Below are 24976 nucleotides of genomic sequence, written 5' to 3' on the forward strand. Positions count from 1 at the left end.
CCGAATGCCTTACACATGCTAGGCAAGTGCTCTACCACTCAGCTACAGCCCCAGCCCTGACCACTTAAGCTTTAATAGAATATTTAAGTACCAGTCACTCCTGATCAGAAATGTTAATAGTTAACACTTTTGTGCATTCACTCATTCAACAGACATTTACGGGTTCCTTCTCTGAGCCAGTTATTTAAGACAGCTGTCATTATCCCTGAATGATAATGTATCTCATCTCCTCTAACCCGAAGTCCCCAGGTCTGGGGTGAGCGGCAAGCTACTATGGGCAAGGGGTGAGGGTGAGGGGAACTTCCAGTCTCGCCAGCAGAGGGCGCGCCCCCGCCCTCCGGACTCAGTAGGCTTCTAGGCTCCCATGCTCGCTCCCGAGCGCGCCCCCGTCCGCCGCATCACGTGATGCGGCCACGGAACCTGAGCTGCAGGGCCTAAGCTGAGTTAAATTCGTTGCCGGTGGCCGCTGTGGGTGCAACCACAAAGGCTAATCCGAAGAAGTCGGGGAGTCCGTTAGAGTCGATGCTTCCTCCTCGAAGTCAGGTCGGCTCCTGTTACCGTCTCACCATTCGTTGCTCCTGTCTCTCTGAGCTTTTGCATGAGCTCTTTCGTGTGGGGAAGCTCCAGTGACCATGTAGGGGAAAAAAGCGAGGAAGCTCCGGTGCCTAGGACGAGGTCAACGCTGCCGGCACGCCGCCCGAGCGCCCTGAACACCCCGGGTACGGGCCACTGGGCCCGTGGGCCCTGGTGGGAACTCGGGCCTCCTGTTGTGGCCTGGCCCGGAGCGCCACGAATTCTCGCCTCCTCTCGCGAGAGTCTAAGTTGAAGGAACATGGCGACGTCTAATCTGTTAAAGGTAAGACCCTTACTCCAGCTTGCTTTTTACTCCATAGCCTCCGGGTTCAGCTCTTCGAGAACGGCTGGGTTCAAGTTCAGTGGCGAAATGCGGCAGTGCTCCGGGGTTGTCTGCTGGAAGGGAAGCCGCGGTGGCTGCGCCGAGGACCGGGACGCCGTTCTCTGGCCTTGGGGTCGAGGGGCTTTGGTGGTCCCTCCCCTCTCTCTGGCTGACGGGTGTGTGAGAAGCCCTGCCGAGGGCTGGCGGGGAGCAGTGTTTTCTAGGGACCAGCTCTGGCTGGGAACGAGAGATGAATAGTCGCTGTGCCCCGACCATTGGGCCATTATTCCTCTTAGGTTCTGTTTATTCTGAAGCAAGAGTCTAGGACGCATAAAAGGGAAATCCAAGAAAATTCTGCCTGTTTCAATGACTCTACCACAGCTCCTCAATTTCTGTTCTCATACTGTCTGCACGCAATGCGAGTCCGACAGCAGTGCCTCCCACTCCATCCTCCTGCCTTTTCTGCATGCTACACCTTCCTTCCTATTCTCTCATTCTTTGACTTCCTATTCCCTTTCTTTTCCTTAAGAGGCTGTTCCCCAACCTTCACCCCCATTAGAGGACACTACCAAATGACAGTGAATAAGTGCTGATATTATGTCCATCGTTTTAGGAAAGTTCTTATCAAATAAAACATTTCAAGTTTTTTATCGCAAAAGAGATATAGGCCCAGAGGGACAGATTCTCCATTATAAGTTTAAAAGTTTGGAGGAGAATGAGGAAGACATGAACTATTCTGTTCTTTAGTATCTTTTGCCTTAACAGTACTGTCTGAAATGGGAGTAGTGATTATCTCTCTCTCAGAGCCATCATTATCCCCTCAGGGTGAATGGTTATTAAAAATATAGAAAATATATTAAAGCGCAAAGTGCATTCTATTATCATGTATAACTAATTAAAACAAATAAGAAAATATATTAAAGTGTACTGAAACCTCATTTTCATATCTCTTTTAAGCCACTAAATTAGCTGCCTAATTGAAGAGTCTTATAAAATAATCAAATTTTACTAAGAGAAATATATCACCTTTTACAAGGGCCTAGAACTAGACTCTGAATTTCTGCCACTTAAGAGCTGTGTGACAAGTTTCTTAATTTCTTGTGCCCACATTTCCTCATCAGTAAAATGAAATGAGCAATAACACCTATTTTGAGCAAGCACTGTAATTAAGTGAATTAATGTAAAGTTCTTGTAACTGTGCCTGGCACTTAATTAATATACAATACAGTAAATTACTAGGACTAATGTTCCTGTTTCTTTAAGAAAACTAATCCATAGGAATTAACTCATTCTACTCTTTCTTTTGTAACAATATAGGAAAATTTTAATGTATTAGTTCAGAAAGAAAATTTAACTTTTGAAATTAGTGTATCCATGTTTTAGTGGGCAGTATTTTTTGTTAATAGAAATAGTTTTAAGAAATGATTTGGTTCCTTATTCTTTGTGAGTTTTTGACTCATTGATTACTTGAACATGAAGCACAGTCTCCTCTCCCACCCTCTAAATTCTCTATCAGAAAATAGCAAGTTACTCCTCTCTGTACAAAGCCTCACAAAGGATTTTTTGGAAGAGGTATAAACCTAAAGCTACTGCCGTCAATTGCAAGTTAAGTGGTTACCTTGTAAAGATTATGAGTCTGTATCTACAACATACACCAAAGAGTGGGAACAAACAAACAAAACCTGCCAGACATTATAGAAAATGGGCACTTACGGTTTAGGGTAAAAGGGCACTTAGGGTTAGGGTAAAAAGATCACGAGGAAATTAGGAGCATCTTACTTTCAAAATAGCCTTTACCCTCTTTTCCTTCTTGTGTGTAAACCTGAGTTTCTTAAATAAATCTCTGCTAGTGCCTTTTTTTAAAGTGCTATAACTTAAACAATGTTTAAATAACTTTCATAAATAAAAGGAAGGTGATAATGCATTGAAAATGAGTGACTCCATTATATTAGTAAACTTGAAGACAGATGCCAAAAAATACTTTGGAAAAATTTCAATAAAATTATTTTATGAAATGTTAACTATGGGAAAAGGCAGCATTTCTAAATGAATATTATATAGCATGTGATTTTAAATATGTATAACTTATGTTATATAGTGGCTTTATAAATAGACATTTGGTTCTGTTATCTATTAACAAAAGTTTATGTATTCAAGTTGGCCAGAAAACTTTTTTTTTTTCCCCTTGTTATTGGGAAGTGGGAAGATTGCCTCATACTCCTACATTAAAAAGTAGTAATTATAAAGTGGGAAAATGGAAGTTTATCTTCTGGAAGAAATATAGTGAGAACCTACCACGTCTAGAACATAATTTGTAGCATCATTTAAATGCAAGGCTGTTGGTACCTTGAATAGAGACAGGGCTGACTGCAGAGTGACCAAATTAGCCTCATTTCCTTTTTTTTTTTTTTTTTTTTTTTTTTTGGCATTGGGGATTGAACCCAGGGCCTGTGCACGAAAATTCATGCACTCTACCAACTGAGCCGTATCCCCAGCCTTCATTTCCTTTTTTGATAGGATTAGTTGACTGGTTTATTAATGAGATGCTGTTGACATTGTGCAATTAGATTTCACCATGGCACATTTGACAAATTGATATGTCTAGTGGTCAAAATAGAGAAATGGGAGCTAAATAAGAGTTGATTATAAATTAAACAACTTTACCTGGAAAACGATGAATAATAATAAACAGTCATCAACCCTAAAGGGAGTACTTTAGTGTCCTGCTGAAAGTATACATTCTTTAGTTATTTACCAGTAACTTTGATGAAATCAAGTTTATTGAGTTTGTGGGTGACAGAAGTTAAAGGAATAGCTAATGTTTTGAAAGTTCACGTCAGAACTTTCTTGACGTGAAACTTGTTAGAGCCCAGTGCAATAAAAAACACCAAATTTTTTAATATTGGAAGTTGATTAAAATAATTTTATTCTTTTTAAAGCAAATGGACTGTTGCTGAATCTGAGAATTCTTTTGGGTATACAAAGATTTGTGTAGTACATTTTGACATATACAATTATCAACTGCTCAGAGAGGCTGATATCTACAAAACCTTTTCCATATTGCTACTTTATCTTGTTTTTTTCTTTCGTTGTGTTTTATAGAACATTTATAGTAATCTGATAGTTTTACCTTGTGTTTTAGATTACTTGTGTCTAATTCTAACATATAATTGTTCCTTTTCTTTTGCAGTTATCTGGGCCCTCAGTGCTCATTTTCTTCACATCTAGTTAATTATCCTACTTCAAAAAGCAATCTTTCGAACCTCTTTTTTTTCTTCTTCTGATCCTTACTTTTCTTAATTCTAGCCCATTACTTTATGTAACTATTGGGAATGTCCTTAATTACGTTGGTCAATACCACAAATTTTTCTAGTGTTCCCTATATTCTGCTGTTTTTCCATGCCACCTCCTAAATTGCTGCTTTCCCTCTGTCCTAGCTTGGTCCTAGTTTTACCCCCTGAACTTGATGGCATGTTCCCTCAATATTTCCCCCACTTCTATGCCAATAAGAAAAGTTCATGTATTTCTTTATATAAATATAATGTGTGTTCTGCTTCTGTCTCAAACTTTTGCTCTTTCTCGTTATTCACTGTCACAATTCTTGAAAAAGCAGCCCCCATTTGCTGCCTTTATTATTCTTCACCTTTTTCCTTAATTCCCCCCCCAATTATGTTGAAGCTGCCAAGTCTTCAGTGTGCCAGCAACCTTATGATTGCCAAGAGATTCTTCTTTGATAATGTTCATTCTATCTTATGATTTTATTGCTCACTTCCTCTGCTTTTCTTTTGTCTTTTTTTCCTTTTTTTTCTTTCGTGTGTGTGTGTGTGTGTGTGTGTGTGTGTGTGTGTGAGTGAGAGAGAGAGAGAGAGAGAGAGACAGACAGACAGTATACTCTGCTTGGTCTACTGTCTCTCAAATCACTTGTGTTTTTCACTGACCTCCCTCCCTTCCCCCCAACATAATTATTTCTCAGAATTTAATCTTTAGCCCTTTCCTATCTGGGTACTTTTTTTCTGGGACAGTCTTAACTCTCATGATTTCACTATTTTTATCTCTTAGAGCTGATCTGAGCTCTAGACCAAAACACAGTTCTGACCATATCACTTTCCTGCTTAGATACCATTGATGGTTCAAATTCTTTGAGCTCTTTCCAGTTGTGTCTTCTCCTTAATTATGTCTCACTGACACACTGCTACCTCGATGGTTACTTGTTGATTCACTAGCATTTTAGAGATTGTCTTTTTTCCTATAACTAACTCTACCTTTCTCCTAATTAGATGTAGAGAGACAGACTGATGAGGTGAGTGGTATACAATCAATTCACGAGAGGATCCAAATTTGAAAGTGAAATGTGAAGCACAATTTTTCTCAGTGAAAAATTTTATCCTTTGAGAGGAAAAAAATTTGGAAATAGCAGTGATTCAAAGTGTCTACAGAATTTATTCGTTATTAAATAATCTTATTAGATACCTATATGCAGGACACCAGGAAGAATACAGAGCTATACATATAGCAATGTCCATGCTCTTTGGGAATTTGTCATATACTAAAGAAGATTGAATGGTACTAATGATTTTACTATAAGGAAGAATTTCAGGTGTAGTACCACCTGCTGTGTGGTCCCTCATAGATTGAAGTAGTAATTTCTCAGGGGATGATCAAGGTAAGTTTTGTGGAGAAGCATTGGAGCTGGATTTTGAAGAATGAGTACTCTTTCTGTAGGTGGTGATTAGAAGAAAATTTGGTAAGAATAGAGACTAGATCAGTTTGGCTGCAGTATAAGCAGGACTTGTTGCATCCTGTATAGTAGGTGTTCCTTAGAATTGGAGCATAGTAGCACAGAATATAGGTAAACAGCAGGATAGAAAAGTAAAAAGAAAGTCAGAGTCAGATAGTGAAGGGCCTTTGATGCTACATAAGTAAGTGGGTTTGAAATAAATTTCCATAGATAATGGGGAATATTTGGAAAATATGTGAACAGAGATATTGTCAAACTTTCAACCTATTTTGGCTCTTACACACAAAATTTTACTTATATTTTATGTGCACTCAAAATCTCATTTGTGGGATAGCTGTGGATGAGGAGTATTTGTACTAAAGATATGTTCATTAAAACCATAATGAGTCATTAACTCTACGGAAAATAAATTTAATAATTGAACAAGAAATTGACATTTTTCTAATTCCAACTACATGATGGTAAACCAGGCAGATTCACTCCTGCCCTTGTGTAACTTACATTTTTGTGGGGAAAAGAAACAATAAACATAAGCAAATAAATATGTAGTATAAGTCATATTGTGATAAATACTTTGAAGGAAAACAGTAAAGAATAGAGAATGAAGGTGTTATTTTTGACAAAATTATCAAGAAAGATCTCTGAGGAGATGGATAATATTTGAGGCAGGACCTTTATGAAGCATGGGAGCAACCTTACATGTTTAGGAGAGGAGTTCTGTATACAGGGAACAGCAAGTGCAATTTACTGAGTCAGGATCGAGTTTGGCAGGGAATATGGATGTGATACCAAGATTTGAATGAATGTTTTCAGTGAATGTGGTTAAGATACATAACTGGGGATTGAACCCAGGAGTGTTCTACCTCAGAAATACAGCCTCAACCCTTTTTAAAAAAATTTATTTTGAGATAGGGTCTTGCTGTATTGACCAGGCTGGTTTTGGACTTACCATCCTCCTCCTCACCTTCCCAAGTAGCTGGGATTACAGGTGTGCACCATATCCAGCCATAACTAGATTATGCTTTTTAATGTGTCTAGTCGAACATAAAAGAAAGGCTAATTAACTTAGCTTGTCAATTTTTTGCTAGATTGTTAAGAATTGCTATTTTGAAATGGTCATCAAAGAGGGGCGTTGAGCCTTTGGGATGCTTTTCCTCATTTCAGTGTCCTGCCTAGAAATGTGAATGCCTATGACACAGCCTAGAGGGAAACAAATTTAGGGATATGTAAGAATGGGAATGGGAATGGTGGACTAAATCAGTAATAAACTGTGATAATTATAAATGGGAAAACCTTTTGTGCTTTGTGAAAACAAAAGTTTACTCAGTTTTGATAGGCTAGAGGTGATGTACGTTAATTAAAACTACTAAAAGGAAGTGACACTTAAACTTTGAGCGATCAGTCATTTATCAATGGATTTAAAGAGGGAGATTTTAGAATACTAGAAAGCATCAAGAACACACTAGTCATGCCTGTGATCACGAAGTGACCTGGGAGACTGAGTCAGGAGAATCATAAGTTTGAGGGCAACGTCAGCAGTGTAGCAAGACCCAGTCTTAGCATAAAGAATAAAGAGAGCTGGGGATGTAGCTCAGTGTAAAGTGCCCCCTGGGTTCAATTCCCAGTACCCCACCCCACCCCACCAAAAAAAAAAAAAAAATCCCACCAATTATCAATCTAGTTTAGAAGTGTGGAAAAATAGTCAGGTTTTTCTTATTAGATATTTTGCTTTAAGGCTCTGATGAACCTAGTTAGTGTCACTAAAAGCTATCTGGCTCTTGCCTTTGATATAGTAGGTAGAATAAATAGGTGCCAGATATGCTCTGCAAATATAGCAGGGCACAACTCGGGTTAAAACATAGATGAACAGTACATACAAATAATGTCAAGGGTAATTGATCTGTGTAACTGGAGTTTGTTCATTCCATAAATGTCTGAATAACTACTTGGCAGGATATTATGCTGAGTGTCTGATATAGTAATGAATGTGACAGATAGGGTCCTTAGTCTTTGGAGGGAAAATGCTAACACTACAGAAATAATACACTGCTTAGTTTTTGCCAGTAATGAAGGCTATGATGAAAACACTATATTAAGAATGTTCAGGGCTGGGGTTGTGGCTCAGTGGTAGAGCGCTCACCTAGCATGTGTGAGGCCCTGGGTTCGATCCTCAGCACCACATATGAATAAATAAATAAAATAAAGTTATTGTGTCAACTACAACTATCTATCTATCTATATATGTATATATATGAGAGAGAGAGAGAGAGTGTGTGTGTGTGTTCAGAAGAGGGGGCTACTATTTTACTTGTTTATCAAATTCTGCTTTTTAACTCTGTTCTGTTGGTTTTCTTTTCTTGCTGATTGATGGCATTTCAGTGAGATTCTATAGCTTTCTGGTCTTTTTAAAAAGTCCTCTTGGGAGCTGGGGTTGTGGCTCAGTGGCAGAGTGCTTACCTAGCATGTGTGAGGCACTGGGTTCAATCCTCAGCACCACATAAAAATAAAGAAACAAAATAAAGATATTGTGTCCATTTATACCTAAAAACGTTTTTAAAAATTAAAAAAGAAAAAAAGTTCTCTTGGGCCAGGGAGTGTAGCTTGGTGATAAAACACTTGCCTCGTATGCTTGAGGTTCTGGGTTCAATCCCCAGTATTGCAGAAACACAAAAATAAAATAGTGACATTGAACATTTACAAACAAAACAGAACAAACCACCTTAGTCCTGTTAATCTGAATTAAAATTTTAGTCTCATAGCCAATCAAATGTTTCTTTTACCAGCTCGAAATGTTGGCTCTGGATGTGTAGAGAGAAACACAGGGTGGATACTTAGGTTGGTTTGGGAAGACCTCTCTGAGGTGACATTGGAACTGAAACCTGAATGATCTGCATTCTAAGGCAAAGGTCTTGAAATGCACTAATGAGTTTAGCGTATTTGAAGGTATTTTAAAAGGCTAGTGTGGCTAGAAAATACTAAGAATTGCCAACATTCAAATATATACTGTTTTGTGGTTCTTTTTTTAGATGGGGATTGGCAAATGTGATTTAAAATCATGTAACTGAGAACATTAGTGGGAACCTGCACATTCAGATAGCCAACTAACTTTATAATATACACGAAAGATCTAAAACTTACAACTTGGGGCTGGGGATGTGGCTCAAGCGGTAGCGCGCTCGCCTGGCATGCGTGCGGCCCGGGTTCGATCCTCAGCACCACATACCAACAAAGATGTTGTGTCCGCCGAAAACTAAAAAATAAATATTAAAAATTTCTCTCTCTCTCTCTCTCTCTCTCTCTCTCTCTCTCTTTAAAAAAAAAAAAATAAAACTTACAACTTGAATTTGTTTGGGGAGTTATTAGAATGCCATCCTGGATATAATCCATAATAAATACCTTCATGACTCCCTGAAAGAAACAAAAAACAGATTAAAAAAAAAAAACCACTAAACTTGTATTGTGTTCAGTATATTCTGGGCAAGAGCATAGTGAAAAAAACAAATTGCTTTCAGTTGTGTGGATGCTGTGAGGTGTTTGTTTTGTTTTGGTTTTGATCTTCCCTTCAACATGTCCTTTCACCCTAACTTTTCTTGTACTTTTGTTAACATTGATGAAGATATAGCAAGAAATATATAGCAGTGGGCTGGCATTGCAGCTCAGGGAACAGTGCTTGCCTAGCATGTGTGAGGCACTGGGTTTGATTCTCAGCACCACATATAAATAAGTAAAATAAAGGTTCGTCAACAACTAAAGAATATTAAAAAGAAAAAGAAATATATAACAATAATTACATTCTTTGTGTTCTTTTAAATACAATATGACATAAAATATTGTAGTAATATTGATCTTATAATTCAGAGGGGCATGTTTTGTCTTATATGTTATTTAGGGATTTCTGGATATTTCAGGGCAAACCAGTATGTAAATATTTGAATTATTTTGTTGTAAAGTAAGTGCTTATAAAAGCACTTTTGAATTTCAATGGGATATGTGTAGATTTTTAAAGTGATAATATTCTAAAAGAACTACTTGGTATCTTTAATTTCTGGCCTATAACACCTTTGCCCACCTTGAACACATTTTTAAAAAATTAAACTATCATATTCTTCTGCAATCTACTTTCTAATGTATGGTTGCTTTTCTTTGAAACACTATCATGGCTACAGGCTAAGAGTCTAGGACTGTACTGGCAATCAGTTTTATAACTGATTTCTTCCATTAGAGACTTTTCAGATAAAGCTGAATGTATTTAGTTTGGGTCTGGGCAACCAAGTAATATTAAGAGATCTTCATTTCTTTATATTTATTAAGTCAGGGAAGGGGAACTTAACCTTTGTTCACTTTTCCCCCCTTTTTTATTAAATATTGTTTCCATCCTATTTCTCCTAATTACTTGTGAAAAACTTTATGCGGATTTTTTTTCCTCAGCCTTGAGAGGAAGTCATTAAGTAAAAAATAACTTAGTAATAAATAAACTTATTTAAAACAAAAGCAGGAGAATACAGAGAAAAAGAAATGAAGATCAGAGTTACAACCTCAGTATCTGCTTAAACTATGACAGGTCCCAAACTGCATTCATCACCTTTCCTAAACCATCCAATTCCATGTATTCTTTCCCTGGCATTTCTTGTTTGGTCAGTGATTCTGCTACTTGTTCATTCGAGTAAGAAATCTGAGAGCCACTTTATATAATTTAAGAGGAAGGAAAAGCCCATGTTTAGGATAACCCATCACCACTGTAGAAAAAGTGAGGAAAAAATGTTGTATGTGAGGTTGTCTTTTATATAATTTTCTTAAAACTTTTGGGCTTTTGGCCTATTATTTTAAGTTTAGTATCATTTATACTGTGAATTATATTGAGTGGAGGGAGGAAGTATTGTCATTTGAAAGCCTCAGCCTTAATATGTTGAGTCATTTTCGAAGTTCTTTCTCTCCTTCCCAATTAACAGCAAATTACATTATTGTAGAAGTAGTAGTTATAGTTGGAGGACTAATGTAATATTGATAGCCAACCCTTAGACACTTCTCTGAAGATTTCACATATAAAATTCTTCCAATAGTCCTTTCAGGTGGAAACTTTATTCAATCCATTTTAAGTAGATGTAATTGAAGTACAGAGTTTAAGTAATTTGCTTTAAGTTTACACAGCTGGCAGTAGCTAAGCCATAGTTCTATTATTATAAAGTTGCTTTGTGAATATCTTATATCTGCATCTTCCTATTTCAGTGCCTTAAGTTTATTGTTTCATCATATATTGCTCTTGTGAACTATCTCAGTAGTTTTTTGTTCAACTCCCTTTCAGTTTTTTATTTAGTGAATTTATAGGTGACTTCTCTGAGTTAAATATAATCACATCAATAGCCACTGGCTATCCCTCTCCCAATTTAAAGAAATATCTTATTTAATGCATTAAAATCTGTTACTGTTGCTTAGATTGATTGACTGCTTTCTTACTTTCTGGCACAAAAAGAGTGTTCCAGAATCATCTCTGTCCCAACCTTGGAATTAGCATTTTCTCTGAGGAGTCCTTTTTTTGAGTGTGGTGTCCTAAAACCCAGGTATGTTTTCTCAGTATGCTCATTGCTATTGTAGTGTTGCTCCCTCAGTGGCTGAGCTAGGACACAGATAGTGAAGCACGCATATATATACACAAGCACACCCCTATACTTATTTTTTTGTCTCTGTTATAAAAAAAAAAATTGTTAGGTTACCCCAATCCCTCCAATTCCATTCCAATACCACAAGGTTTATTCTATCATCCTTTTCCACATATATAACTTCTTTCACAGCGAGAATCCTGGTTTTTAGACTGAATTAAATATTCAAGAAGGAAGGATGGAAGGGTAGAAGTTGAGAGGCTAATATAACATTCTTAACATTTATAGGTGTGAAGTTAACTATAAATTCCTAAAGATCATAATTCTTTTATGGTTGAAAAAATAGATTTACTTATTAAATAAACACTAAAAACTCAAGAATTAGTGAATAATATTAGCATGACAGTTTTAAAAGTAAGTTTTATTAAAGTATGGTCTACATACAGAAATGCACACAAATCCTAAGTGTGGCATTAGATACATTTTATTTATTTTTTTTTTAATTTTTTAAAAATTTATTTATTTTTTATTTTTTAGTTCTCCGTGAACACAACATCTTTGTTTGTATGTGGTGCTGAGGATCGAACCCGGGCCACACACATGCCAGGCTAGCGTGCTACTGCTTGAGCCACATCCCCAGCCCCTAGATACATTTTAATAAAGTAAAAACAACCGTGTAATCAGCATCCTGATCTAGAAATATTAACAATATTCTGAAAAACTGCTCTACTCTTGCACTCTTCCAGTTTCTAACTTGCAAACTGCTTAAGATAATCACATCTGACTGATATGTTTATCTCTTCATGAACAGTGTGCATTCATAGTGTGCATTCTGACTTCCTTGTTCTACATTGTGAGATTCATCTTTATGCTAATTTTTATTGCTATGTAGTATTCCATTGTTGTGAGTCTTCCACAGTTTATCAGTTTTACCATTGACAGACATTTAGGTTGTTTCCATTTTTTTTTTTTTTTTTTTTTTTTTTTTTTTACTACTGAGAATGAAGATATCATCAACTTTCCTAAGTGTCTTTTGGTTAGAATCCAATATTTGATATTACCATTCTTTTCTATTTTAGCTTTTAGGTGGTGAATAGTGATATTTCATTGTGGTTTTAATGTGTATTCCCCTGATAATTAATGATGATGGGTACCTTTTATTATGTTTATTGACAATTTATATATCATTTGTGAAGGTCTGTTTAAGTTTTTATCCACTTTTAAAATTAGGTTGTCTTGCTTTTTTTTTTTTTTTAAGAAGTTCTATACATCTTCTGGATAAGAGCCTTTCTTGGATATACATAATAGAAATATCTTCTACTCTGGGTTGCCTTTTATTTCAGTGGTATCTTGTAATGAACTAAAGTTCTTAATTTTTCTCCCCCAGTACTGAGTATCAAGCCCAGAGGCACTTTAACACTAAGCTACATCTCCTGCCCTTTTTATTTTTATTTATTTATTTCTTAAACTTTTGAGATGAGTTTTGCTAAGTTGATAAGCCTGGCCTCTAACTTGTGATTCTCCTACCTCAGCCTCCTGGGTTGCTGGGATAACAGACATGTTGCCACCACACTTGGCCCTTATCTTTAATATAGTCAATTTATCAGCTTTTTTTTTTCCCCGCTTTATGTAGTGCTTGGTTTCAGGGTGATACAGATGGTCCAGAATCTCCTTGTGTTGATATTTGACTGAACTTTTCAAAACAAAATAAAAATGAAAAGTTTTTCAAGAATTTTTTCTGGAACCCTTCAAGAGTCCATGGACCACTGTTTTAAAAACACTATACTAGAATGTGAGTTCCTTGAGGACCTTTCATTTGTGTCTCAATGCACAATAGACACTTAACTCTGTCCAGTGAATAAATAAATGTAGTAAACAAATGACAAGGAAGCCTCCCAAAATAAGTATAAACTTTTTCATCAGTACTATTTTTGGGTTTTCTTTAAAATTGGTTGGGTTTCAAAAAATACAAGCATTATTGGGATTTTTTTGGGGGGGAGGGTGGGTACTGGGGATAGAACCTAGGGCCTTATGTAGAATTTGCTTTAATTTTTTTTTTTCTTTAAAATCACCTGGGGCTGGGGTTATAGCTTAGTGGTAGAGCACTGGATTCGATTCTCAGCGCCACATATTAAAAAAATTCTATCAACAGCTAAAAAAAAAAACCTAAAAATTTAAATGGAACATAGTATGAATTTTTTTTACTGGAAAGAAATATTTAACTTTAGAAAATAGAGTCCTCCCCCTCATCTCCCTCCACCCATATAACTTGGGAAGAGGTGGAGGACTATATTTTAAAAAGAAATGTCTTTTATGTAGTGATGCTTCCATCATATTGTTTCCAGATAATTACCACTAAATTTTTATAATCAGTTTTTTGGTTTTTGTTTTTTGTGGTTTACAAACCTGATGTAATTAAACCAAGGACTAGTTCTGGCACATAGGTTAGAAGTCCCTCTATTTTTATCCAGGAAAGAATCAGGGAGTACTTAAGAACATGGCTTTAACAGAGCTAAACTGCTTAAATTTGAATTCCCGCTCTGCCATTCATTACCTTTAGTTTTGTGCAAATAATCTAACTTAATTTCAGATTACGGTGTACAGTTTTTTCATCTATATAGCAGGAATAATGGTATCACTTACCACACAGGGTAGTTGTAAAGATTAAGTGAATTAGTAACTTGTATTTAGAATAGTATACTAGCTGACATATAATTGTGAAGTAAAATGATCAGAGTGATGGAATGATTTTCACATCTCTATTTAAGATTATTGTGAAGTTAAATATCAAAGACTTGAGGGGACCCCTTTACAGATCCCTTTCCTTTTTTTTCCCCTGCTATTTCTGCAGCACAAATTCCCATCACCTCACTTCTCCTAACCCTGTCTTTTCAGCATCATAAAATCACCAAGGCTCTGTTTGAGTTTCCACTCCTATTCTGAGGCCTGGAAGTTCTCTAGGCAGTTTGTTTGAGAATTCGTGGGGCTTGTCTCTTGTTTTTCTCTTCTCAGGAAGTACTGTCCTGGACTGCCTTTTGGCTTTCTAGTTGTTTAGGTGGAAGGGGAAATCTGGCCTGTTATCCCATCATAGTTGAAGTGTATTTCTCATTATCTTAATGTCCTTTTCCACCTCCTTATCCAGTATTAATTCTGTTTTTCAATCATTATAATCACTCCCTTCAATATGCTTTTGGCAAATGTGGAAGTTCTTGGTAAAAAAGCTAGTGTGTGAGATGATCCTAGATTTATTAACAATTCGAACGCCTTCCCACTTGCTATTCTGAGTAGCAGTGAAAGAAAGCAGAAGAGATTTTGTAGCAAGTTAATAGAGAGGAAGCAGCCTTCAGTTAGTCAGTGGAAACATTACTAACTCAGGGTTCATGATTTGAAGATTCCTTTGCTTTTTTTTTGGGCGGGGGGACTGGGGATTGAACCCAGGGCACTTAACCACTGAGCCACATCACTGGCCCTTTTTTGTGTTTTATTTAGAGACAGGGTCTCGCTGAGTTGCTTAGGACCTCACTAAGTGCTGAAGCTGGTTTTGAACTTGCAATCCTCCTGCTTCAGCTTCCTGAATTACTAGGATTATGGACATGTGCCACCATACCTGACTTTCATTGCTTATTGATGAGGCATTTCCTTTTGTAGATAGGAGGTTTGGTATCCTATTGCTTAGTTATGATTTAATGACTTACTCTTAATTTAATAGAGAATAGGTCAAAAATTGCTTGCATCATTTTTGGAATCTGTTTTAATAGAAAGCATTTAGTTATTAAATTCTTCCTTTACTTGAATTTTAGGAGAAAGTGGTTTTGTAGTTGATCTTGTATATTTCATGAGACGGAACAAAAAATATTTTCTTGCCAAATCTATTGGATTTCAGATCATAACCAGTATTTAATTTATTTCAAGTACCTGCTATTCTAGTCCTCTGCACCATTTTGATTTTGAATTGCAGGATTTATACTATGTTTAATTTTTTTCTTTACTAGAGCTTTATAGTTCTACATAATAGTTAGGTTCATCACGACAAACTCATACATGCATGGAAATTGATACTACTATGTTTAATTTTATAAATTGCCAAAAGTGCTTATGGAAATAGACTTAGTTGAAATTAGAAAGTATTCTCTTATTAGGAGGATATTATGATTTTCCCTGCCAAAGTCAAGGAAAAACAATTTTTTGGACAGTACTGGGGACTAAATTCTTAAAACTTATGCTCTTTTCCTGATTCTTTCATATATGTTTATTTGCACACTCTTTTTCAAGAGGGAAAAGTAAAGAAGTGAAGTTAACAGGAAAATAACAATAGTAGAAAAAGTAACATGAAGCTAAACATAAGATTAGTAACATATTATCACAGGCTAACAAATCTGACTGAATTTCTCATTATGAGAGGAGCAAAGTTACCTATGTAATTAACTTAAGTTCTTAAGATAAAAGCAAACTAGTTACTGAAGGAAGAACGACAACTAATTCTGGTACTAAGTTTTGAGTGAATATCTTCTATCAGCCCTTATACAGAATACTGTGTGTTGGATATGTTAGAAGCATTCACTTGGGGCAAGACAGGAGGAGGAGCTGTGTGAATATAAGAAGCATCACTTGTTTTCACTCTTGTAAGATTTTAGTAGTTTTTAACCTTTTGGGATCATAGACTTTCAAACATATTTATGTAGTTTGATCTTACTCAAGAGATTCTGATCCAGTAGGTGTGTAGTAGGCTTTAGGAGTCTATATGTAGACTCACCACCCCAGGTGATTTTGATGTGGGTTATTGTCAGACCATGTTTTGAGAAACTGTTTCAGGATTATAATTTCAGGGAACTTGCAGTCAGGACATCAAGCTCAGATTAAGAATTTGATTTACTCTTAATTTAATAGAGAATAGGTCAAAAATTGCTTACATCATTTTTGGAATCTGTTTTAATAGAAAGCATTCAGTTATTAAATTCTTCCTTTACTTGAATATTAGGAGAAAGTGGTTTTGTAGTTGATCTTATATATTTCATGAGACGGAACAAAAAATGTTTTCTTGGGGGGTATAGCTCAGTGACAGAACACTTACCTAGCATGTAAATGGCCCTGTTGGGTTCAATCACCAGCACCTGTAAGTGGGGAAAAAAAGAACCTGTGATTAGTGAGCAATGTCCTCAACAACATTTGTATAAAAAAAAATTATGAATTCCATAAGGTGTTTTGTGCTGGTATATTAGAAAATTAATGACTTTTGTTAATATATTAGCCAAAACAAGTCACATGGGCGGATACATTTAACTTGAAAAGGAACAGAACTAGTGATTAATACACATGAAGTCTTTCTCCCTTTCTTTTTGGTAATGTAATGAATTAATGGGCTCTTTTCCTCCTAATGTTGAACCATTTACACAGTCCTGGGATAAACTATATATGATTATGAGGAATCATTGTTCTGGTATACCACTTGTTTGGTTTGGTTGTATTTGGGCTTTGTTTTTATTATTTATTTATTTTGTTTTTTGATACTGGGAATTTAACCCAGGGACATTTTACCACTGAACCACATCCCTAGCCCTTTTTGAGACAGGGTTTCTCTGAATTGCTTAGGGTCTTGCCAAGTTGTTGAAGCTGACCTTAAACTTTTGATCTCAGCCCCCTGAGCCACTGGAATGACAAGTGTGTGCCATCACACCTGGCTGCTAGTATTTGTTTAGATCTTTGCATCTGTGTTCTGTAGTAAAATTAGCTTAGAGTTTTATTTCTTTTGTTCATTTGGTGTCAAGGTTTTGTTGGCATTATAAAATGGATGAGTACCTTTCCATGTTTTCATCCCCCAATTTTGAGAGCTTATGTAGATTTCCAACATACAGGTAACCCTCTCCACAATTCCACATCTGTGGATTCAACCAACCATGGGTTGAAAATATTCAGGAAAATATTGTACAGACCTTTAAACATGTGTACACTTTTTTCTTGTTATTTCCCAATAATACATTAACAACTATTTACATAGCATTGACATTAGGTAATATAAGTAATCAAGAGATGATTTAAAGTATATGTAGGTAATATGCAAGCACTATATCATTGTATGTAAGGGACTTGAGCCTCTGAAGCTTTGGTATCCATGTGAAGTCCTGGAAGCAGTCCCTGTGGATACCAGGGAACAACTGTTCTTTTTATGAAGCTCGGGGTAGCCCTTACTGCTGACACTGAGTAGAAAAGCTCCTAGAATTTACTGAAAGCTGTTGTAATCTTAGTTACTATTCATTATAGGGAAAGGATTCAGATTAAGATCTGCCAAAGGAAGAGGAGAACAGGGCAGTCTAGGAGGGATTCAAACACAGAACTTCTTATGTCCTCTTCCTGTGTAGTCAGCACACATTTTTCTTCTGGCATCAGAATGTGACAGTATGCTAATCAACCTATCAACCTCTCCTCCTCATCCCCTCTGTGCAGTGCTGAAAATTGAATCCAGAGTCTCATGTATGGTAGACAAATGGTCTACCATTAATCTGTACCCCTACCCCAGTTTTTCTCTTAAAATTTCAGCCTCCATCTTTTTCTCTCTCTCTTATCTGTCTGCCCCCTCCATCAGCCCCCCTCTTCCACCCACCCCTAAATGTCTGTGATGCTGGGGATTGAATCCAGGGCTTCATGCATGCCAGGCTGAAGTTCTACCATTAAGCTATATCCCCATCTCCAGTTTTTCTCTTTTATAGTTTTCTTCCTATGACTTCTTGATATAAGCCTAGAGGGATTCCATTTTGGAAAGTTGAGCTTTGCATTTCTCTAGGTGGCCCTTAAAAGACAAAAGCTACAAGACACTTTTGATATAATTGCATTTAAATTAAAGTACTTTTTTTTTTTTTTTTTTTAAGAATAAAGGTTCTCTTCAGTTTGAAGACAAGTGGGATTTCATGCGTCCGATTGTTTTGAAGCTTTTACGCCAAGAATCTGTTACAAAACAACAGTGGTTTGATCTGTTTTCGTAAGTAATTTATTAATTCTGTTGTTACCATAAAGCTAATTTTTATGTCTTTCTGTACCCAAATGGAATGTGTTATTCAGGATGGTCTGTTTACCTGTTTAAAGTTATTACTAGTTTTGTTGGGGGTCCCCAAGACTTTCCTTAGGTTCATTAAGGACTCACAGGATGGAACATAAAGTCATACTCATGGCTATGACTTATTATAGTAAAAGGATACAAATGAAAATCGGCAAAGGGAAAGGGCACATGCAGTGAAGTTGGGGGAGGGGAGGAAGGCAACAAGCACAAGTTTCTAAGAGACCTCTCCCAGGGGAGTTACACAGGGCACAATAAATTTCCCCAGCAACAAGATTAACAACTTGTGATATGTTGTCTACCAGAGAAACTTGATAGAGACTCAGCGTCCAGGATTTTTATAGGAACTGATTACATAGTATGTGCCTGGCATGTACCAAAATTCTAGACTACCTGAAAGACAGCAGGTGTTCAGTGTAAACCAAATTGTTTATATAAACAGTTTAGGTACAATGGGCCACTGTTCTCAGGAAAGTGTAGGAAATTGTTGACTACTTACGTTCTCCAATGCCAACCAAAGGATAACCTTACAAGCAGGCATTTCTAAGGAATTCAGTGTGGGCTTTGCTGTGTTAACTCTTGTCCTTTGAGTAAAATGTCTTTATAGCAAAATTATTGTTAGTAGGCCTCCAGGTAGCACGATAAGACCAACATGTAGTATTGATCTCAATTATACCTTTTGCCAGCAGAGCTGGGGATGTGGCTCAGTGGTAGAATTCTTGCCTTGCGTGTGTGAGGTCCTGGTTTTGACCCCTAGTACTGCCCCCCCCCCCAACACACGTATATATTTTTCCCCTACCTTTTAGAGGGCCCACAGTTTTGTATCTGTAGATTCAACCAATTATGGATCGAAAATGTATTTTTTTAAATTATACCAACTTTAATCATGCACAGACTTTTTTCTTGTCATTTCCTAAACAATACAGTATAACAACTATTTACATAGTTATTATGAGTAATCTAGAGATTATTTAAAGTTTTTTTTCTGCAGTATTGGGGGACAAACCCAAGGCCTCATGCATGCTACGCAAGTGCTCTACTGATCTACATCCCCAGATCCCTTATTTAAAGTGTATCTAGCCAGCACTGTGGCTTATGCCTGTAATCCCAGCAGCTCCAGAGGCTGAGACTGGAGGATCCTGAGTTCAGAGCCAACTTCAGCAACATAGAGGCACTAAGAAACTCAGTGAGACCCTGTTTCTAAATAAAATACAAATAGGCTGGTGATGTGGCTCAGTGGTTGAGTGCCCCTGAGTTCAATCCCTGGTACCAAAAATAAATAAAGTATATCTAGGTAATACACAAATACTGTGTCATCCAGTGTATGGCACTGGATTTAGCAAGCCAAAACAAATTCCATTAGCCATAAAGTTTATCTTAGAAAACCAAGTGATTTTCCTCCTTCAGTTTCTGTATGAACCATTTTTGTTTTGTTTGTGTGTGTGTGTGTGTGTGTGTGTGTGTGTGTTTTAAACAGTCTTGCTAAGTTACTTAGGCTGGCCTTGAACTTGTGATCCTCCTGCTTTAGCCTCCTGAGTAGCTGGGATTATAGACTTGTGCCACCACATCCAGTGAATCTTAAAAAAAAAAAAAAGATGGTCTGAGGCATCAATTTTAGGCAAAGAGTCAGTAAGTTGAAGCAAACCTGAAAGCTTTCCAGGATTGTATCAAGGTGATGATGGCCAGAGCGCACACACAAATGTAATCTTAGAGGACAAATGTGATATTCTTGGAAACAAGTTTTCAATTGTTAGTGTTCCCTAAGTAAGACATACCTTAATCGGGTAGTACAGATTAACAAGGCCCCCACTTTTGCCTCCTGTTGTGGGACCTTTCACCTTAGGGTTCCAAGGCCAGTAGTACAATATGTTTAATTCAGTTCAGGCGTTGGTTTCTGATGGCTTGCCTGATGTCAGTTTTTGCTTATCTGTCACAGTAGTTCATTTGCCTCACTAGTGTGAACAACATCTGGAGGTGTTTTACATGGAAGGTACAGAAACTGGGGCTTGAGGGGCTGAGGTTGTGGTTCAGTGGTAGAGCACTTGCCTCACACATGTGAGGCACTGGGTTCAATCCTCAGCACTGCATAAAAATAAATGAATAAAATAAAGGTGTTGTGTCCATCTACAACTAAAAAATATTTAAAAAGAAAGTAAGTAAAGGAAGAAACTGGGGCTTTAAAAACTTTTCAAATTGGGCTTATGTTACCTCCTACACTATTTTCCTTGTTCATTCATCTATTAAACAGCCTAGAAAAGATATTTCTTTCTGTGGGCAGCTGTATTTAATAGCTAAAACAGCCTTAATAATGTATGTTTACCAGGAGGGGTGAGGAGAAGGGAAGAGAAATAGAGTTAAGTTTTAATCTGTTGCAAACTGTAGCTAATCTGGAAAGCTAAACACAAGTCAGTAGCAGTGTGATCTCAAGACTGGGTCAGGAGTCCAATCTGTAATGAGTGGGTAAAGGATTAACATTTTGTGGTTTGCCTTATCTCAGTTTGTAATATTTAGCAGGAACCACAAGTGAGGAGTGTAGTTGTTAGTCGCTATATTAGTATTTAGAGCCAATTAGCCACTTGATTTTTGGATGATCTCGTCAAAGAATAAGTCCTTTTCTCTGGACATCTGTAAGCAATTGAGACAGTCCAGTTAGAATCCATGATGTTTTCATAGGTTATGGATCCACAAAAAAGTGTTATGTATTTATTTATAGTACTTGGGATTAAACCCAGGGTACTCTACCCACTCAGCTACATCCCCAATCCTTCCAATTTTTTGAGACAGAGTCTCACTAAGTTGTTGAGGCTGGCCTTGAACTGGCCTTGATCTCCTTCCTCAGTCTCCCAAATTGCTGGGATTACAGGTATGCCACCACCATGTCCAGCAGAAGAGCACCTTTTAAATATTAAACATCTTCAAGGCATAGTCATGTTTATGGAGCATATTCCTGCTTCCAGTTTAGCACAGCTTGTGTTGAGATTGAAATAGCCCAAGCTCAGAATCAGGTTTCAGCCTGGAGTTGGATCCAGGCAATTAAGATATGTGAGTTCAGGACTTCAGAAAAGCCTTTGGCTTTTCTTTGACAATGGCAAAGCTAAGATGTTGCAGCCTTCACAAACATGTTCTAAGTCCAGATGACAAGCAAGCATATCCTAAGCCTATTATATCTTGTCTAGTCTTGGAGTCCTAATTGATCCACTCAAATATATGCACTAAGCTTGAAAAATCATCAGCCTCTAATCAGACATCTGATTTCCCAAGAGCTTAGTAGTAATGCAAAACTGCTTTTTAAAACTACCAAACTGAAAAAGCAAAACAAAAACCCTCCCAAATTGTAATTCCATCTTGCAATTTCCTTTGTTTCTTTGTTTGTATCCCTTTTTCTAGAGACCCCCATAGATTAAAAAAATCATTGTCGATATCATCTACAATAAATTTTATGTAGAAATTTATTCTCTTTCCAGTGCTCAGAGTTTTAAAATACCAGTTTCTTCACTAGCAGGGAAAAAAAAAGAGAAGTTATAGACTACTTTTTTTGGTAACTTTTCCTGATTAAGGTGATCCATCTAGTATGTATGTATATATGTATTTTTGTGATGTTGGGGATTGGATTCAAGGTCTTAGGTATGCTAGGCAAGCTCTACCACTTCTGTGAAATGACAAACATAGTACATCATATATCTAGGTATAATAGCAACAAAATACAAAGCCATCTTTCACCATCTCCCCTCTTTTTTCCTCATTACACATTTAATTAAACCCCTAGTTGTAAATCAGCATTCATAGGATTAATATTATAGTTGCTGGGAGATCCTGACTGAAATGCATGGAATTAAAAAGAGACTAGGCTATGTAAAGCTTTGCACCAGCCCCAGGCTCTGATTTAACTATTATTTGCTCATACTTAGAGGGGGGAATAAAAGCATAAATGTTTAACATTTTTGGTTCATCCAGAATTCACTTTTGGGAGCTTTAGGGACCCCCTCCCCCTTAAGAACAAAACCCAAAGACAGTTGAGAGGGTCCATTCCCCTGGGGTTAGATCTGTCCTTTTGAAATTTCATAGATAACTTTTACCTCTCACAACAGCTAGAAGCTCAGCTGCTATTTCAAATCATGGTTGATTTCATAGCCACTCAGCAAGAGTGTCAACCTGCTGCTTCATCCTGCCTTGTGACTCCTGACACTAACCATGTCAGCAGTCCGGAGATCATCCTAGGTTCAACAGTTGCTGACAAGACTCATAGGATTCACCATGTAGTTATATTCATGGCAATGGTTTATTCCAGTGAAGGATACAAAGCAAAATCAACAAAGGAAAAAGGTACATGTGGCAAAGTCTGGGGGAAACCAGGTATAAGCTTCCAAAATGTCATGTCCCAGAGAAGATACACAGGATGACTTAACTCTTTCAGCAACTAATTTTGACAACACATAAGAAATGTTGGGTACCAGCGAAGTTCATTAGAGACTTAGTACTCATTGTTTTTATTGAGGGCTAGTCTCATAACTGCCTTTGCTTGGAACATACCAAAATTCTAGACTCCCACAAGGAAAGCAAGTGTCCAATGTAAATCACACTTTTTGTTTAAACAGTTTAGGCAGCATGGGGCATTCTTGTCAAGAAATGGTAGAAACCCTCCCTAAATTGAAATTTCTAGGTGCTAGCCACAGGCCAGCCTTGCAGACAGGTCTTTATAAGGGCATTAATCTCAGGCCTGCTATCATAATTTTTTCCTGCATACTAGTAAAGTACTATATCAATGAATTATAGATTTGTGACTGCATAACCTATGCAGATTAAAGTGTTATATTCTTTATCACATGGCAAAATACTAATTTCTTAAATAACAAGAACTTATTACACAATAATTAATTTGTATCCATAAATCTGCCCTTTGATAAATTATAGTTCAATAAAACAGCGGAGGCCTTGAAAAGGTTTTGTTGTTTAAATAAACACAAAGATCTTGGCTAAATTTTTTTTAAATACCTTTATTTTATTTATTTTTATGAAGTGTTGAGGATTGAAGCCAATGCCTCACACATGAGAGGCAAGTGTTCTACCACTGAGCTACAACTCCAGCCCCAAGGTTTGGGGTTTTTTTTATAGCATTCACTGGACACAGTGGCTCATGCCTGTGATTCCAGCAACTCAGGAAGATCACAGTTTGAGGCCAGCCTGGGCAACTTTAGTGAGATCCTGCCTCAAAACAAAAGTTGGGAAAGTAGCTCAATGGTAAGATGCCCCTGGATTCAATCCCCAGTACTGCAAAAAAAAAAAGAGAGAAAAGGAAAGGAAAAAAAAATCAGTTTATAGCATTCATGTACACATACATTTTTCTTAAATTATTTGGTAATCTTATAAATAATACGTTGACTCTACCAGTTGATTGGATATTCTTTGATTTTATTATTGGCTACTCTTTGTTAATATGATTTATCATCTAGGTTAATGTTTTCTGAATACTCCTCAGTGGAAGAAAAAAGCATAGAATGGTGATATTCCCTGCTTAAAGTATTTTTCTAAGCAGAAATAGTAATCTTGTACCTGCCATAGTTGGTGGCCTTGGTCTTCTTGGAGTACCTTAAAGCACCTTCATACCTCAAAATACCTCATTATGTAATCCTTTCAGATAAAATGATTGTGTATATCTTATCATGGCATCAAAGTTATGTGACAGTAATTAAGATTCTTCTAAAAATTTAGCCATATTTTGATTAATCATTAAAATTTAGGTTGCCCTTTATCTTTCTATGTCTGATCAACGAAAACAATGTGTTAATATTAACTATATTGATGATTTGAAATTTCTTCCCCCTTTCTCATAATCTGTGTCGAGAGCTATTGGTGTTTTGGGTGGGTAGCATAAGAGCATGTCCTGAATATTGTGCAATATTTATCAGCTCTGGTTTTTACCTTTGTCAGTCTCCAGTAATGGACACTCCCTGTGTGCCTCCCTACCCCCTATTAATGAAACAAAAAGAAATTTTCATGTGTTTCTGCATATCCTTTTGGGGAAGTGGTAGCTCCTTCCATTGAGAACTGCTGTTCAAGATCCATGGTGTTAGGCGACTCTTATCACTGAGCTACATTCCCAGCCCTTTTTATTTATTTTTTATTTTATTTTTATAAGAGAATTTTTTAATATTTTAGTTTTCGGTGGACACAATATCTTTTTTTTAAATTTTTTTATTTATTTTTTAGTTTTCGGCGGACACAACATCTTTGTTTGTATGTGGTGCTGAGGATCAAACCTGGGCCACATGCATGCCAGGCGAGCGCGCTACCGCTTGAGCCACATCCCCAGCCCCGACACAATATCTTTATTTTTATATGGTGCTGAGGATCAAACCCAGCGCCCTGCGCATGCCTGCCAAGCACACTACCGCTTTAGCCACATCCCCAGCCCCCCAGCCCTTTTTATTTTTGAGATAGGGTCTCACTAAGTTGCTTAGGGCCTCACTAAGTTGCTGAGGCTGGTTTTGAACTTGTGATCCTCCGGCCTCAGCCTCCCAAGCTGCTGGTATTACAGGAATGTTCCATCATGCCCAGTTTATTATTCAGTTATAAAAGATGTTTCTTTCATTACTAAGTTGGTTTTTATAACATCATTTTCTTGTTTCCCTGTTTATCTCATCTCAGTTGTCTTAGCCAACTCATCTTTGTGTGCCCCTCAAATGTTTATTTCTTGCAGA

General features: G+C 37.0%; 1 protein-coding gene across 1 annotated transcript in view; it reads left to right on the plus strand.

Moving 5' to 3' along the window:
• Positions 1-370: 370 nt before the first annotated feature.
• The window catches only part of Cul5 (cullin 5), an 81597-nt gene continuing 56991 nt past the window's right edge, over positions 371-24976 (plus strand). The window contains exons 1-2 of the mRNA XM_026399027.2: positions 371-856; positions 18094-18203. Of these exons, the coding sequence (XP_026254812.1) occupies positions 833-856; positions 18094-18203 (134 nt within the window). The 5' untranslated portion in view covers positions 371-832. The remainder of the gene's footprint in view (positions 857-18093; positions 18204-24976) is intronic.

Source organism: Urocitellus parryii, chromosome 4 (genome assembly GCF_045843805.1).
Source record: "Urocitellus parryii isolate mUroPar1 chromosome 4, mUroPar1.hap1, whole genome shotgun sequence".
Taxonomy (NCBI): domain Eukaryota; kingdom Metazoa; phylum Chordata; class Mammalia; order Rodentia; family Sciuridae; genus Urocitellus; species Urocitellus parryii.